Source organism: Misgurnus anguillicaudatus, chromosome 10 (assembly GCF_027580225.2).
Source record: "Misgurnus anguillicaudatus chromosome 10, ASM2758022v2, whole genome shotgun sequence".
Classification (NCBI taxonomy): domain Eukaryota; kingdom Metazoa; phylum Chordata; class Actinopteri; order Cypriniformes; family Cobitidae; genus Misgurnus; species Misgurnus anguillicaudatus.
In genome coordinates, this window is record NC_073346.2 from 11,927,263 (window position 1) to 11,943,414 (window position 16,152).

At 38.2% G+C, this 16,152-nt stretch overlaps 1 protein-coding gene across 4 annotated transcripts in view; it reads left to right on the plus strand.

Annotated features, from left to right (window-relative positions):
* triob (trio Rho guanine nucleotide exchange factor b) overlaps positions 1 to 16,152 on the plus strand; it is a 152,778-nt gene that overhangs the window by 16,630 nt on the left and 119,996 nt on the right. Inside the window, exon 1 of one of the 4 annotated variants that reach the window (XM_073871876.1) lies at positions 7,664 to 7,819. The exons of the other annotated variants lie outside the window; for them this stretch is intronic. Within the exon in view, the coding sequence (XP_073727977.1) occupies positions 7,789 to 7,819 (31 nt within the window). The 5' untranslated portion in view covers positions 7,664 to 7,788. Of the gene's footprint in view, positions 1 to 7,663; positions 7,820 to 16,152 lie in introns of those variants that run through there. 4 annotated transcript variants of the gene reach the window in all.

Here is a 16,152-nt window from a genome sequence, read left to right on the forward strand (position 1 = left end):
ACCAAATACACAAAATAATGTTCTTTTTTGCAAGGTCATATGGCCACTTTAAAGGATGATGTAAGCGGGTCGTCAACAAATCTAATATAGTCAACAAATTGGAATTAGGCATCAAGACTTGGGGTGTAAATGCAGCCTATGGGGAGTCTAAAGCTACGTACACACCGAATGCGGGGCATCGCGTTACTCACTCTAGATTACTCGCGGGATTTAACTTCGTGTCATGCGAATTTTTCGCTAGAATATTTTCAACTTGGGCGAATGCGCGTTTGAGGCGAATAGCGTGTGTTTTCGCCTTAAACGTGCCGCCCATATCGCGTCATTCGCATCGCCCCATGCGAGGACGCGTCTTTGCATTGATCGCGTCTTTGCATTGGCTTTGTGTGTAATCTACGCGCGCAAATCGCTGAACTCGCATCTGGTGTGAACCCACAGTAAGTGAGAGCCCAAATTTTACAATTACATTTTTTAATAGATTAATTTAGCAGATAGTTATATAGCGACTTAATGCTTAATAATTACATATAAAAACATTTAAGTGCTTAAATCATATTGTAATAATATATCCCCATTATATTGAATCCACCCATCTCCCTGTGTATTCTGAAAAAGAAAGTCATACAGATTTGAAATAAATGTGAGGAAACGAGGACAAAATTGTATAAAGAATAATATTTTAGCAGAACACTGGAGTACACTAGCTAGGACATTTCATCTTCAACAGCATTTATAAATAGCTGACCTAATATCAATGGACTGTTTTCTCAAATGCTTCTGAAATAGCACAGGTTCTAGACTGTTTGTTCCGCAAGTTTTTTTAGCTTTTTAAACCAAAACTCTCTGCTTAAATGTCGAAGCATGGCCTAATAACAATTGAGAACATCCTTCAGATTTGGAAATAGATAGGAAGGACGAAATGTATAGTCTTTGAACAAGATAAGATTGTGAAAATAATAAGGCTGTCAAACATTTAATTGTGATTAATCGCATACAAAATAAAAGTTTTGTCATGATTGTGTAGGACAGAACCCAAGTGCAGACAGCTCTTAACCAAAAAGACTTTTGTTATATAACAAAAACACCCCCGAGGGTGTAAACAAGGCAAGAATATAAACGATAACATATAACAAGACATGGCAAAACAAAACAGGACCCATGACGGTATCAGACGTGACACACACAATGATCCGACACAATGGCTTTAAATAGGGAAGAACTAAAAGAGTGAACAAGGACACACAGGTGAAGGGTGTAAACTAATAATGAATAATTAAGAAGGAAACGAGGGGGCGGGGTCAAGACTTAAGACAGGAGAGCACGAGGTACACAAAACATAAATACAGGGCACATGACTCTCCACACAAAACAAGACAACAGTGAGGGCTGCCATGACCCTGTCACATGAAACATAAAGGGGTGGTTTCCCGGATCAGGATTAGCTTAATCCAGGGGCCCGTACCATGAAAATGGTTAAACAAACTCAGGGTTACAGGATTAGTTTCAGGTTGACAAAACCAAGCCAATGTTCAGTCCTTGTTGGTACAAGCTATTTTCATGGTACCCAAAACCCAGGATTTGCACAAACTAATCCTAAACAAAGCTGGCTAACCAACTAAACCGGCTTCATGGTATAGGCCCCAGGACTAGGCCTTAGTTTTATTAGGAAATATAACTAGTTTTAACAAACATGCCTTACTAAAAACATTACCTGTGTGCATTTTGAGGTAAAACAAAGGGAACTGTTGTATTTTAAGATATGTCAGCGCAAGTTGTTTTCAGTTTGGAGAGCTCTTAAAAGTGATTAAGTCTAGGACTAGTCTAATCCCTGTCCGGGAAACCACCCCAAAAAGACATATATGGCTAAAAGGATCATGACAAGTTTGGGTTTGCATAATATATGTGTGTGTGTACCTTGTGTAATATATATATACATACATACATACATACTGTACATACATACATACATAGACACACACACATACATATATATATATATATATATATATATATATATATATATATATAAATATTAATTTAGATGTAAATGTTTTTACATGTATACATGAATGTTTATTAATTAATGTTTGTTAATTTTAATTATTTATTAAAATTATTATTTATTATTTTATTTATTAAAATATAAAATTATCTTATCATTTTCTTGAAATGCTGTTTAACTCATTCCTCGCCAGCATATTTTTAAAAAGTTGCCCACCAGCATTTTTTTGTGATTTTCACAAAGGATTCACAAAATGCCTTCCGGAAAAAAAATTCTTCTATAAATATATAAACATACAAATATATCAAATGAAAGTACACACTCTCTGCTTTCAAACAAACAAACAAAACGGGAAAAAAAACTTATGTTCTCTTTTTATAACCTCATAAATATGGTTAGGTTTCTTAAAAAATACCACATTTTTAGCAAAAAGCTAAAATAATTGCATTTTGTTAGATATCAGATTGATGATTATCAAAACATACATGGTTTAAAATTTATTAAAAAATTATTTTTGCTTCATTTTTCATTTTTTACGTAAAAACTCGTCAGGAAAGCATCATTGGCAGGGAAATGTTTTCGCTTAATTGACAAGATAACCAGACACAGTTTATTTAGCAAATGCGTTTCCATCCCCCATTATTCACAACCATAAGTCGATATTTCTGAAATTTCCCTCACTTGTTTTTGATGCGATACTTCAATGCGCATAAAAACAGAGTTATGAAAACAAAGCTATTGTGTCGACCTCACTGTTATACTTTCAAATACAATGCAATGTTTTGATTGCAGCACAGAGCCGCAGACTTTACACATTACATTTTTAATGAAATTGTCTTATGATTGGCTTATACAGCAGATGTTTCTGCTTATTATGAGATAGCTGAAACCATATTTATAACTTTTAGATCTTATTAGCTTAGCATCTTATAGCTTTATAATGAGGTAGTGTCATATATAAAGATCATAAAGCCTTGTAGAGATGTGTTTGTAATAATCAGTGACATTTTATCTAATTATGTAAATGAAATGTAAATAATGATGATGGTGACTTAAGTGTCCATTTGCAAAGCCTAATTGAATCAGAATATTATTTTCACATGATCATTTCAATACAGACTCACATGCTCTTCATTTAAGGGTGTTAGATTGCCAGTACTAACACCATGCTGAATTCTTCACCAGCCATGCATCAAATCATATTATATTTCAATCACGCACGCACGCACACACACACACACACACACACACACACACACACTCCACGCCTCCTATTTTTCCGGATTGAAAAGGAAGACTGAAAATACTGAGATATTTACTGATAAGGGTCTTACTGGACAGTTTATGCGTGAAATGACATTATGTAAATGACCTTCCCTGCTGTTTACATAGCACCCTGCAGTTAGCGCAGTGTGGGCTAATTCTAGTGTGTTTAAACAGGCAATATAATTGTCCTCCGAGGAATTTGCCCGGAATTGCGCTTACAGTGGAAAAATCGCTCCCGCATCACATTCTCTTTAGGGCACACTGACACGTTTTATTGGCATTTTTTGGCAGTCTTTACAAGCTTTATGATGATTATTTTCTTCTGTTTGACACGGGTAATGTGATATACAATTAAATTGCGATTAGTTTCCAGTTGCTTCTTGCAAGTGTAATTACACCATCTGTGGTCTGTGAGTTTTAAATACCTAACTGAATTATCTAAAGTTAAGTTTATCTAAAGGAGATGTGAATGTCAATTATGACCATGTCAATTATTACCAATTATGACCATGTCAGACTTACTTAACCTGCCAAATAACCTGCATGATTATTTGAGTTCCCCAACTCAATTTTCTTAAAGCCCCCTTGATCAGGAAGTCGCGATCAACTTTTGTATTATGACGTACTTCTGAGTGAAACAGAATATCCAACGAGGAAAAAAATGGGTGTAGCTTGCGTTTTACATTGTAAATTGATTGGATATAGAAAAGTTGGCGTAGATTGACAGTTGGAGGGGGTGGAGTTAACAGAAGCTCCACCCCGCCCAACAGTGTGGAAATTTTCAGGTTTTGATTCAAGTTCATGAGAGCACATGAATTAAAAAGACCCATTCAAATAAATTGTTTATAATGAACACTGCAATATTCAATTTAAAAATAAAAATCGTCAGTTTTGATTTCATGGACACTTTAAAGGAATAGTTCAATGAAAATTTCCCCATGTGTTTACCAATGTAACATTGTCACAGTTGCGTTGTGTTCATTGTTCATTGTCTTTTAATATGAAGTTCTCGGTTCCATGTTCATGTCTTTTATTTTGAAAGTCTTCCCTCTCATGGTTGTCTCTTGTTGTCCTATTCCCTGATGTGTTGTGTTCTGATTGGTTCTTGTCCCTATATAGCCCTGTGTTTCCATTGTCTTTTGTCAAGCTTGGTTTTAATGTAATGTATCTGCTGTAGGTTTTATGCCATGTCATGTTTTGTGTTTGTTCTTATGTTTTGTTAAATAAACTGCACTTGGGTCTACAACTCGTTTGCCTCACAGTGGATATCGTTACAGACATCAATTGCCTAAAATGTGAATCGCTTAAAATATGAATATGACGCTCAAGATATATGACGCTCAACCATAGACTGTGAAAAATATGGACATAATGTCCGTGACGTCACCCATAGTTTTATGAAGAGATATTTTAAGGCAATAGTTGGCGGAGCCTGCCGTCGTCATCTTGGCTGCGCATCACCGTGCATCACTTGTGGATAACCAAAAATGGGTAAAGAGGCGGGACGTGGGTGTACCCAAGGTGACTGGTTGCTGAAACCACGCCCACCTAGCTTGACTCTAGTGACAGTAGTGGCTGTTCACCCCTCACTCAAGTGGCCACGCCCTTAATTATGCAGAATTTTAAGGCTTAATATAATTTAAACGGATGAGTTACAAAAAAATTCACCCCTCCCTCACAGTTGTCATGAAGGGCAAAATTAGCTATATAGACTAAAACCACTTTTTGTACCAGGCTGTAAACATTGTTTTCTACTGTAAAGTTGGGCATTTTGACATGGGGTCTATGGGAATTGATTCCCTTTTTTGAGCCAGACTCTAGTGGCCAGTAGATGAATTGCAGTTTAAGTTACTTCCATGTAGGTTTCATCAGAGAGACCGGATGTAGGGCTGCAACAACGAATTGATTAAATCGATAAAAATCGATTACTGAAAGCATTGGCAATGAATTTCATTATCGATTCGTTGTGTCGCGCTATGCGGAGATGTTTAAGTATTAAAAAAGTTGAGTTTAATGCGGAGCTCTCGCGCACTGTGTTCTCTGTTGTTTCCGGATATTTCATTCAAGCGCAAGTCCACCGCTGCCAGGGAGTCCCCAGGGTCTTAAAGCCCGTACCTTTGCATGCACGCTTTTCTAAAACAGCTTGCTCAAAACAAGCAAAATTATCTGCCAATTAGGGGTGGGCGGAATGACCAAAAATCTATTTCACGGAATGAGTCATTTTATTTCACGGAACGGAATATTTCACGGTATACATGTTTTTCAGTTTATATTGTTTTTTGATGATAAAATGTACAGAAATACACCACTCACTATAGCTTTTAACTAAATGCTCACCACAGTTTTAAAATATGAGCAATTTAAAGTTAATAATGTTACAGTGAAAATGCCCAGAAGATAACAACAGCTAAGTCTTGATTAGACAGAATCTTGTTTTTAATTGAGTTATTAATTTTATAGACTATTGAAGCTATAGTATGGCTTCATTGTATTTTGTATTTATGCATACATTACATTAAACATATGCAATATGTAAAATGAACAGGTATAAATATGTGCAAAAACCTACAGACAGGATAAATACCTGTATATGAGAGAAGAAGCTCTAGATATTATAAATGTGACGGGTGCTACGATGTGATGATCATAAAGTTTGTTTTAAGGTCTTGATGCCCTTTACTTTCTATTAGACCTTAACATTTGCATCTCTTTCTCGTCTTTCCGATCAAATATGTTTGTATACGCAAATGGCGTGTCAAACTACATCGCTCCAGCAGTGCACGTGTCACTGATATAACGCAAGTTTTGTCTTAGCTTGCTTAAAGTTCAGAAAACTTTACAATTAGCATTATGTGCGAGAAGAACTGTTTTTTTTTTTGCCGTCGCAGCTCCTTACGCTTGCCTAGAGAGACCTCTGCACGCGAGAGACCGGCCGGCTGCTGCATGAGGAAAGAGAGAGCGCGCGCAAGAGAGAGAGATAGCGAGAGCGAGCAAGACAAGAGTCTCGCTGCGTGACCCGCGGTGGATTCACTGGCACTTATTATAAAAATTACACAAATAACTCGTTCATTTTTAATAAGTGAACTATTTTACATTGCTCCGTCACACTCAGTCTAACATGCTGGAGGGCAGAGTTAGCCACGCCCACTTATTTGCATTCCGCGGAATAGACGGAATAGAAAAATATGTTACGTCTGACAGTTTATTCCGCGGTAACGGAATATACCGTCATACCGCCCAGCCCTACTGCCAATGGAGTAATAAAAATAATCTTGTTCCTGTTTGAGAATATATCTCATTAAGATTATTTTTCTTACCTCATTAGCAGATAATTTTGCTTTTGATTTATATTGTTCTTTATTTTTTTATTGTTCTCAGGTGCACTTTATTTTTTTTAAAGTCTATATATTTGGCAGATGTAAAGCATACATGTGTATGTTTTTTTTTGTGTTAGTCCATTTTTATTTTATTTTTATTCATTTAACAGCTCAGGGATGTTCAAGGAACAACATGTTTGTGCACTGAAGATTTCAGTTTTGTTTTTGAATAAAAGGTTGGAAATGAATGTTTTTTATTTTCCGATTCATCGATTAATCGAAAATAATTGACAGATGAATCGATTATTAAAATAATCGTTAGTTGCAGCCCTAATCAGATGGTTTAGTTGCCTCTCAATATTAACCCACCGGAGTCCTATGGATTCATTTTTCTGATAATGGATGGACTTCAAACAAGCGGCCACTATGCAATGCTATTACAAAGCTAGAAATGTTATTTAATATATCTTTAAATGTGTTCGACTGAAGAAAGGAGATTATATAAACCTAAGATAGCCTTAATGTGAGTAATTTTTCGGTCAACTGTTCCTTTAAAACATTTCCAAATAATCTACACTGTAAAAAATGTCTGTAGAAATTACAGTATTAATGGGTGTTACTGGCAACTGGCTGCCAGTAACTTACTGTAGATTTTACATTTATGTTATTTACTGGCAACATTTTGTTCAAAGTTAAATGAACATGAAACATTTTTTGACTTTATCTTCTACGGTAAGTTACTGGCAACCAGCTGCAAAATTACAGCAAATTTTTTAGAGTGTATGTTAAGCAAAACATAGATTATTAACCTATGCAGACCTTGCCGAGCAGTCATAGAAAGCAAAAACCACCACTGCTGCCTGTTCCTCAGAAGCATCCATGCATGTGAGTTTGGCCCATGCCTGTGATCCTTAGATCACCATCATCTCATCAGCCCTGCCCCCAATCATTCCACTAACCAATCACATCCCACTGAGAATAGCTGTGGACCAATGGGCAGGCCTGAGATCATAATGGGTTCTGTCACAGAGCTGCGTACTGGGGCCCTTGTATTGACTGTAGGAGATGAGAGGGAAGATGGCAGGGAGAGGAAAGGGAGGAGAGGAATTATAGCTCAGTACGAACTGCTCCCATCACGCCTGGCCTTTCTACAGCAGCTGGAGAGTCGTAGATGAAGATTTTGCTGGATGCTTCACATAAGAAATTATGGCCTTGCAGATCCTCTCTGCAGGGAATTGTAAGTGATGTTTGTGTGATACCTGGTGTGACTGTGCAGTTTGTTGTGTCTTGTTCTGTTGTGTTTAATATTGCATCATTTGGGAGTGCATTTGGATTTCTGGCACGCTGTGTGCTTTAGATATACAGTATTTTATCATGATTTGAATATGATGCTTACAGTATACAAATTTTGTGTATAGTGTTACAGAGATATGGTTTACAGAGATTTCAAGGAACATATCCTTTAAGACTTGCTCTTTGTGTAAATGTAAGGGTGTTGCTGTTACGTGAGACAGGTTATTCTTTATGCTCAAGCATCGTAAGTAATAGACATTGACTTGTTCCCTTAGCTATAAGTGTCATTGCTGAAACTGTATTTTCATTGGCTAAGGCCGTACATGGCTTTAAAGCTAGCATTCCAGTTTTCATTTAATGTGGTCTCAAAAAAAACTTGCATAGTTATTGAAAAACCCGTTAAGAATTGTACAAAAAACACCACCACAATAACAAAAATAAACACAACAAATTTCCTTCTTCAGTGGCTTAGACATAATGGCATGAAAGCTCAGGGCCTGTAAGGTTGTCTTGAAGACAGACCTTATCTTGTCACCTGTTCTTCATGGTGCTTCGTTGGAGACGCTCCAACTCCCTGTAGACAGCAGCAATATCTTGGCAAAGCTTAAGATGCCCTAGAGAGCAAATTGCTTAAAAACACAGCACATCCATCTGCACAGACTGTCGCGTGTTATATTTGATGTCAACACTAAAATCATTCATCCCAAATCTCTTTTATGATGATCCTTGATGATCATGATCTGAAAGTACAGTAAAAGGGGACACATGTTTTGGAAAACCGGGTTAATGTTGAATTATCACTTTAGGAAACTCCTTAACCTCACAGACTCTAAATATTTTATGATGTTGTCAATAATCATCCATCTTTTAGAGGAAATGGTACAAACAGCTGCCAAAGCTTCTTAGCTAGTTAGATTTTTTTTGTGGTTCTTGCTGTTTTCTTTACCTCCACAAACACAGGGAGTCCATTTGTGCTGTTTGTGGTGTCAGATCATGAGTTTACTCTTACAAGTGACCTAAGATTATAATTTCATAGCACATTTGCATGTTTAACTTCAAAAACATTTATTTTTCATCTGTTTGAACGTTTTTATCAGTAGTATTTTACATAGTTATTGTTATTATTACCTGTTATCGGACCTTCATCAGGTAATTTTTTTCAATTGGTAAATTAAATGTATCTGTCCATTTTGCACGAGTTCTCAGTTTTCCGATACATTTTTGAGTAAGTGTTTTATTTAGATTTTTCTATTTTGAATATTTATGTGAGATTTTTGGTATTGCAAAGTGTTGACGTCACACACATTAGGCTTGATCGACTTCATGCAGCGCTGCAAGATCCGACTGCCGGATGACGTCAAAGTGCCGTCTCGGATCATTCTCGCGGTACTTCGACGTCATCCGGCCGTCGGTTCTTGCAGCGCCACACGAAGTCGAACAAGCCTAACGTGTGTGACGTCGTTGCCGTAAAGCAAGTCGTGATTCTCGCGATATTTGTCAGGGGCGGTTCTCTCAAGATTGCATTGGTGGTTTTGCTAGCGGCGTCCTCCCCGAGCTTCAACAGGAGGGTGATTCGCCCTACTATGACTTTGTTTACCACTGAAATAACTTTGAAGCTGTTATATTAAGGTAAAATAACTGCATAGTGTGTCTTTAACATAGTCTGCTAACGCATATTCTGGATCTTGAAATAGACTCTGACTAAGCTCACACTATTTAACGTGCACGTGCGGTGTGCAATACCTGCGAGTTGTACTACACGCAACGCCTCGCAGTGCTTCTCGCCCGGTGTGCGACCCCCTTGAAGCACCCACCTAGCCTTTCAAGGTATGTGCAAGCAAACACAAAAATTAAAAGACATTCAATGCTAATGTAAACCCTGATTGGATAAGGATTTAAAGTTGGATATGAAGATGAAATCTGACGCATTTAGCTTAAGTGTTAAAACTGATAAAATAATTGCTGTCTGTGGTTCTATATGGGCTATAATGGCAATCATTTTTTTAAAATAATATAGGAATAAAGAATTTTTGGAACTGTGAACTAGTTCAAAATTTTGAAATATGAACTATGAACTGAATTAGTTCTTTTAAAATTTGCGAACTGAACTTTGAACTAGTTCATGTAGAAAGTGAACTTTCCCAACACTGGTTTTCATAAACTCACCAACCCCCTGCAATTCCTTCACGAACCACCAGGGATTCGGGAACCACAGTTTGGGAAACCCTGCCGTAGCTCAATTTGCGGAGCAACTAGCAACACAATTGTCATGGGTTCAATCTCAGGGGAACACATAATACTAATAATAATAATAAACGGCATAGATTCAATGTATTATAAAAGTGTCTGCCATATGCATAAATGTAAACGGTAAATTTAGGGTCTGTTTACACGACAATTTAACCGTAAACTTGCGCTTTGGGTGTTTGTTTACATGATGACGCGTTACGAGGTCATAAAAATGCAAACTTTTGAAGACGAGTTTCAAAGTGAAAGTCTTCGAAAACGACGCCTTGTTGTCTCTGTGTAAACTACATAATCATAAATCTGTGATAACGATGACATCATGTGCATGTGTTTATTCAGTCTATAGGCATGCTTAAAGGTGCTCTAAGCGAATTCACACGTTTTAGACCATAAAAAAATTTTTGTTACATACAGCAAACATATCCTCACTATCTGACCGCTGATCAAACTGTAAAAAACGCGATCTTTGTAGACAGCCCAGGCTCCACAAACTGCAATAACAACAAAGTGGCCAAACCTACAAACAGAAACCATAACAAAGTGTTCCAGCCAATAAACGACAAGAAGGATTTGGGGGTGGGGGTTGGGCGCGTTCATGAAAGCACGGAAGGGAGGGAAAGGGGGAGGAGTTAGCTACGCTCCGTTTGTTTGAAAACAGTTCAAACATCAACAAAAAGTGACGTCACACAGATTCGCTTAGAGCGCCTTTAAACAACAACAATGGCCGCTTACAGGAATGCGTTTGTGCTGCTCAAGAGGTTTTTTAGCACCTTTTTAACAATTTTGGCACTTTATAGTCCAGGGTCAATTGTAGTAATAATCCTACTAAAAAGGCTTGATGCTTTCGCTGTCTTGATAGTTTTGGTTTATCGCTCTGTAAAAAACTGCATATGTGCACAGGCATGTAGTGTTTCCTCACAAGGTAACATCGCCCTCTACTGGCCTACAAAAAGATCCAGGGGTCATTGGTGTGTGTGTAATTATTAAAAAACATAAAGGAAAATAGCCATTGATCAGGCATCTTAGCAGAAAAGGTAATGTAGGGTGCACTTCTCTGACTGTTGTTGAGCAGTCGTCTTGTGGATCTTCTGGATTTTCGATAACTTTTAAAGGGATAGTTCACAAAAAAAATAAATGTTATGTTCTGTTAAACATACAGTAAATGAAGATATTTTGAAAAATGTTTAATAAACAAACATATTTGGGGCACCATTTACTTCCATGGTATAATTTTTTCCTAGTATGGAAATCAACAGTGCACCAGATTTGCTTGGTTACAAACATTCTTCAAAATATCTTCATTTGTATTCAGCAGAATAAAGAAATGTATACAAGTTTGGAACAACTTTAGGTTGGGTAAATGATGACGAACTATCCCTTTAACATGAAGAAACCATATCCGAGATGAGCTCTAGATATATGATAATCATCTGTGTTCAACTTCGATTCATAATTGAAACTGCATCCTTATAGCTTTTTTTGCAATTGCATCACCATTGCTCTCATTACTTTGTAGAGATATACTTAGCAACTCTAGAGAATTTGCTGCATATTCATGTCTTTTGTTTTCTTTGCAGCCGATTGGAGGATTGTTTAGTTCAAATATGAAACAATATGTAGTGCATGCTGACACCTGCTGGGAGGCGCACCTGTCTGCAATTGTGCAAAAAACTGGAAGCTCACATCCCAAACTTCAAAGTGTGTCATGAGAGAATATTGCTTCTGCTTTATGCCAGTGCAGGCAAAAATATATCATGGTCGGCAAAAGGGCAAATGAAATGGGTTTTAAAAATAAATCAAAAATGTGAGCAATGTTCAAACGCTATTGTGGTGTATACATTGGTGCTTTAAAGGAGTGTCCCATGACTGCAGTCTGTATTTTGGATGGATTTGGGGTGGAGTCTGGCCAGTTGTGGTCGTGCCCTGTATGTTTGCATGGAAACCCAGTTTGAAAGACCTGCAATTAGCAAAATAAGAGTAGTGTGTCCACATTTAGTAGCTGGAGCCACAGTCCCCTCTTGCTCTCTATCGCTGTTTCTCTGATGTCCTATTTTTCACAGCCTGGATAAAATAAGGAAATGTTTGCTCTTTGATGAAGCTTTAATTTGAATTTAAAGGGTTGGAGCTCATTAATGATTTAGAGTTTGTAGTGATATATTCTGCAGGATTTGTACCTTGTCTGACGGTCTCATTTTGATGTTGCACGGCATGCCTTTGAAAACAACTGAGAATATTAATGTAGCTTCTGCGCTCTAGAGGAGCACTTGTTCGACCTACGCTTCGGCTCAGTGTAGATAATATCAATATCAATATCGCATGAGTGTTTTGAAGAGGTTGTACAGAGAATTCATAATGGCGTGCAGACAGTGTAGTTGTTTGTTCTGTCTGCTAAAATAAATAAATATATGTGAGTTTAGGTATGGTATAAATTTAGTTTGTTTTGGAAAAGCAACGAGCAGTGTGTGTATGTGAGAGAGAGAGAGAGTGGGGGTCGAGAGACATGTGGAAGTGAGGATGTGTTCGCAGTGTGATGTGATAGGACATCTCGGTGCACAGCCCGAGGACTCGCAGCTTCATGAATAAAATTACTGCTCTCTTCAATTTTTCAGCCTTCCAATCATATTTCTCTGTTCACTTGTAAAGCTACGGTTGAAAATATTGTGCACCCCGTTAAATAAATCTTTGGTGTACATATATGAAGTTTTAGCTAAAACTTATTTGCCGTTTTGGCTGTGTTCTTTTAAATGCAAATGAGCTGATGAAATGCAAACACTGAAAATAATGTCCATGATGGTGGTTTATTGAAATTATTTTCTCTCTCTCTCTCTCTCTCTCTTCACTATAAATGGTAGTGACGTGGTTGGATAGTGCAAATTAAGGGGTGGTATTATTATTATAATGGCGCTTTTCCATTGCATAGTACCCCATGGTTTAGGTTGGGTCAGGTTGGGTCAGCTCACCTCACTTTGTGCTGAAAGCATTTTTTAGAAATGTTGGCCCATATTGATAGGATAGCGTCTTGCAGTTGATGGAGATTTGTGGGATGCACATCCAGGGCATGAAGCTCCCGTTCCACCACATCCCAAAGATACTCTATTGGGTTGAGATCTGGTGACTGTGGGGGCCATTTTAGTACAGTGAACTCATTGTCATGTTCAAGAAACCAATTTGAAATGGTTTGAGCTTTGTGACATGGTGCATTATCCTGCTGGAAGTAGTCATCAGAGGATGGGTACATGGTGGTCATAAAGGGATGGACATGGTCAGAAACAATGCTGAGGTGGGCTGTGGCATTTAAACGATGTCCAGTTGGCACTAAGGGGCCTAAAGTGTGCCAAGAAAACATCCTCCACACCATTACACCACCACCACCAGCCTGCACAGTGGTAACAAGGCATGATGGATCCATGTTCTCATTCTCTTTCTCAACAGAAATCGAGACTCACCAGACCACGCAACATTTTTTCCAGTCTTCAACTGTCCAATTTTGGTGAGCTTGTAGCCTCTTTTTCCTATTTGTAGTGGAGATGAGTGGTACCCGGTGGGGTCTTCTGCTGTTGTAGCCCATCCGCCTCAAGGTTGTGCGTGTTGTAGCTTCACAAATGCTTTGCTGCATACCTCGGTTGTAACGAGTGGTTATTTAAGTAAAAGTTGCTTTTCAGTCAGCTTGAATCAGTCGACCCATTCTCCTCTGACCTCTAGCATCAACAAGGCATTTTCACCCACAGGACTGCCGCATACTGGATGTTTTTGCCTTTTCACACCATTCTTTGTAAACCCTAGAAATAATTGTGCGTGAAAATCCCAGTAACTGAGCAGATTGTGAAATACTCAGACCGGCCCGTCTGGCAACCATGCAACACTCAAAATTGCTTAAATTTCACCTTTTTTTCCTATTATGACATTCAGTTTGGGGTTCAGGAGATTGTCTTGACCAGGAACACACCCCTAAATGCATTGAAACAACTGCCATGTGATTTGTTGATTAGATAATAGCATTAATGAGAAATTGAACAGACATACCGAAATAAACGTAATATTGCAAATCTACATATTTTAGCATATGCAATTATGTAAGGGTTTGCAATAACTAAATGTTTAAAGGACAAGTTCGGTATTTTACACTTAAAGCCCTGTTTTCAGATTGTTTATGATGAAATAGAACGGTTTTGACTGAAATTTCGACATATGCGGCTGCCCAGAGAATTTTTGGGTGTTTGTGTTTCAGCTCCTACCTTTACAATGGGTTTAATGGTGCACTGGAACAATCCTTCCTAAAATGCATTAAACTTTCGTTTACAAAGACGTGAAACTCACCGAGTGGTCAGGGGTGTTCACTGGTATGCTCACACAAAAATCGCTGCAAAATACGCATTCCAACAGGTTTTATCGTAGTTTTTGCCAACTCCATTGACTTGAATTAGATGTGCTGTGAGGTCCGGTATTACTCCGCACCGGGAACTTTGTTTCTATTCTTGCAATTGGCAATGGCGGATTAGCGCCACCACCTGGGCTGGAGTGTCTATTATTCAAGCTCTAAGCGGAAGAATGTACGGGTGTGGGGCGTTTGGAAAAATAGGTCCACAAGTTAACAACGAATGCTAAAACAGCTGTTGGAAAGCATCTTTAACGCAATTTTTGTGTGAGCATATCAGTGAACACCCCTGACCACTCGATAAGTTTCACGTCTTTGTAAACGAAAGTTTAATGCATTTTAGAAAGGATTGTTCCAGTGCACCATTAAACCCATTGTTAAGGTAGGAGCTGAAACACAAACACCCAAAAATTCTTGGGGCAGCCGCAAATGTCGAAACCCCAGTCAAAACCGCTCTACCTCACCACAAACAATCCGAAAACAGGGCTTCAAGTGCAAAACACCGAACCTGTCCCTTAAATAGCAGAGAGCGTCTATTTTAAACCCTATTCTATTTACTGCCTGTATATAGGTTATGGTTTAAAATAGACTTTTTGTGTGTTTTTTCTTGATCATAACAAAATAAATGCATCAGCTAATGGAGAATTGCATTATCACATCAAATATTTAGTGGAGTGTATTGCAGCACACTTTCAGGTGCTAGATCACAGTGGTGAAATGAAGCTGTCCGGTTTCAGTGAAGTATGCAGCGCATTCTCCATTACAGAAGTGATTAACAGTGTTGATGAATAACAGCAGAGGTCATTTTATCTCGTGTCAGTGCCGAAATCTACTGAGCGTCTTTACAATGGATAATGAACATGGGTTGTTTTCAAAGTACTGTGTGAATAAGGGGCTGTCCACACGGAGACGCGTATCACTGCATACGTATAAATTTGTTATCGTATTGGCGTTTCATCCACACGGATCCGGCGTTTTGGGAGACTGAATCCGCTATTTTTTGAAACCGGGTCCTAAAGTGGATAAATCTGAAACCGACACCCTTGCGGTTTCGTCTGTACAGCCAATCCGTATATTTTGTGAAGCGTAAACGTCATCACATCACGTGTTGGAAGCGTTACACGTAACAGCAACAACAATAACGGCGGACTACGTGATTGTGTTCGTGCTACAGAAGCTACTAAAGCCTACTAGCTTTATTACAGCAAAATCTATTGCTTCTATGCAATTGTGGTGACCAACAAGCGATAATGGACAACACCATACGTTGGTTATGCGCATGCTCAAAGTCTTCTTCTCCGTGTATAGTGTATATTTGTGGCAGGATTACAGCGCCCCGTACTGGTCCGGCATATATACTACACCGCTTTCAGTCGGTTTCAGTGGTTTCGTGTTTACGGATTATTTTTTTAGAGCAAGGGAAAAAAATGATCCGATAGGGAATGCAGCGGCTTCGTGTGGATATAGCCTAAGTGTGGCTAATAATTGAGCAAGTTTGTGTACATTACATTTAATATTATTTAATTTGTAAATTAACAGAACAAATCTTTTTTTTATCCGCGTAATTGCTAGATATGAATCATCATGGATCTGACGTAAGTTACACTAAAAGTATTTAACACACTTTCATATTCACTGACAGTAGTGTACATTCG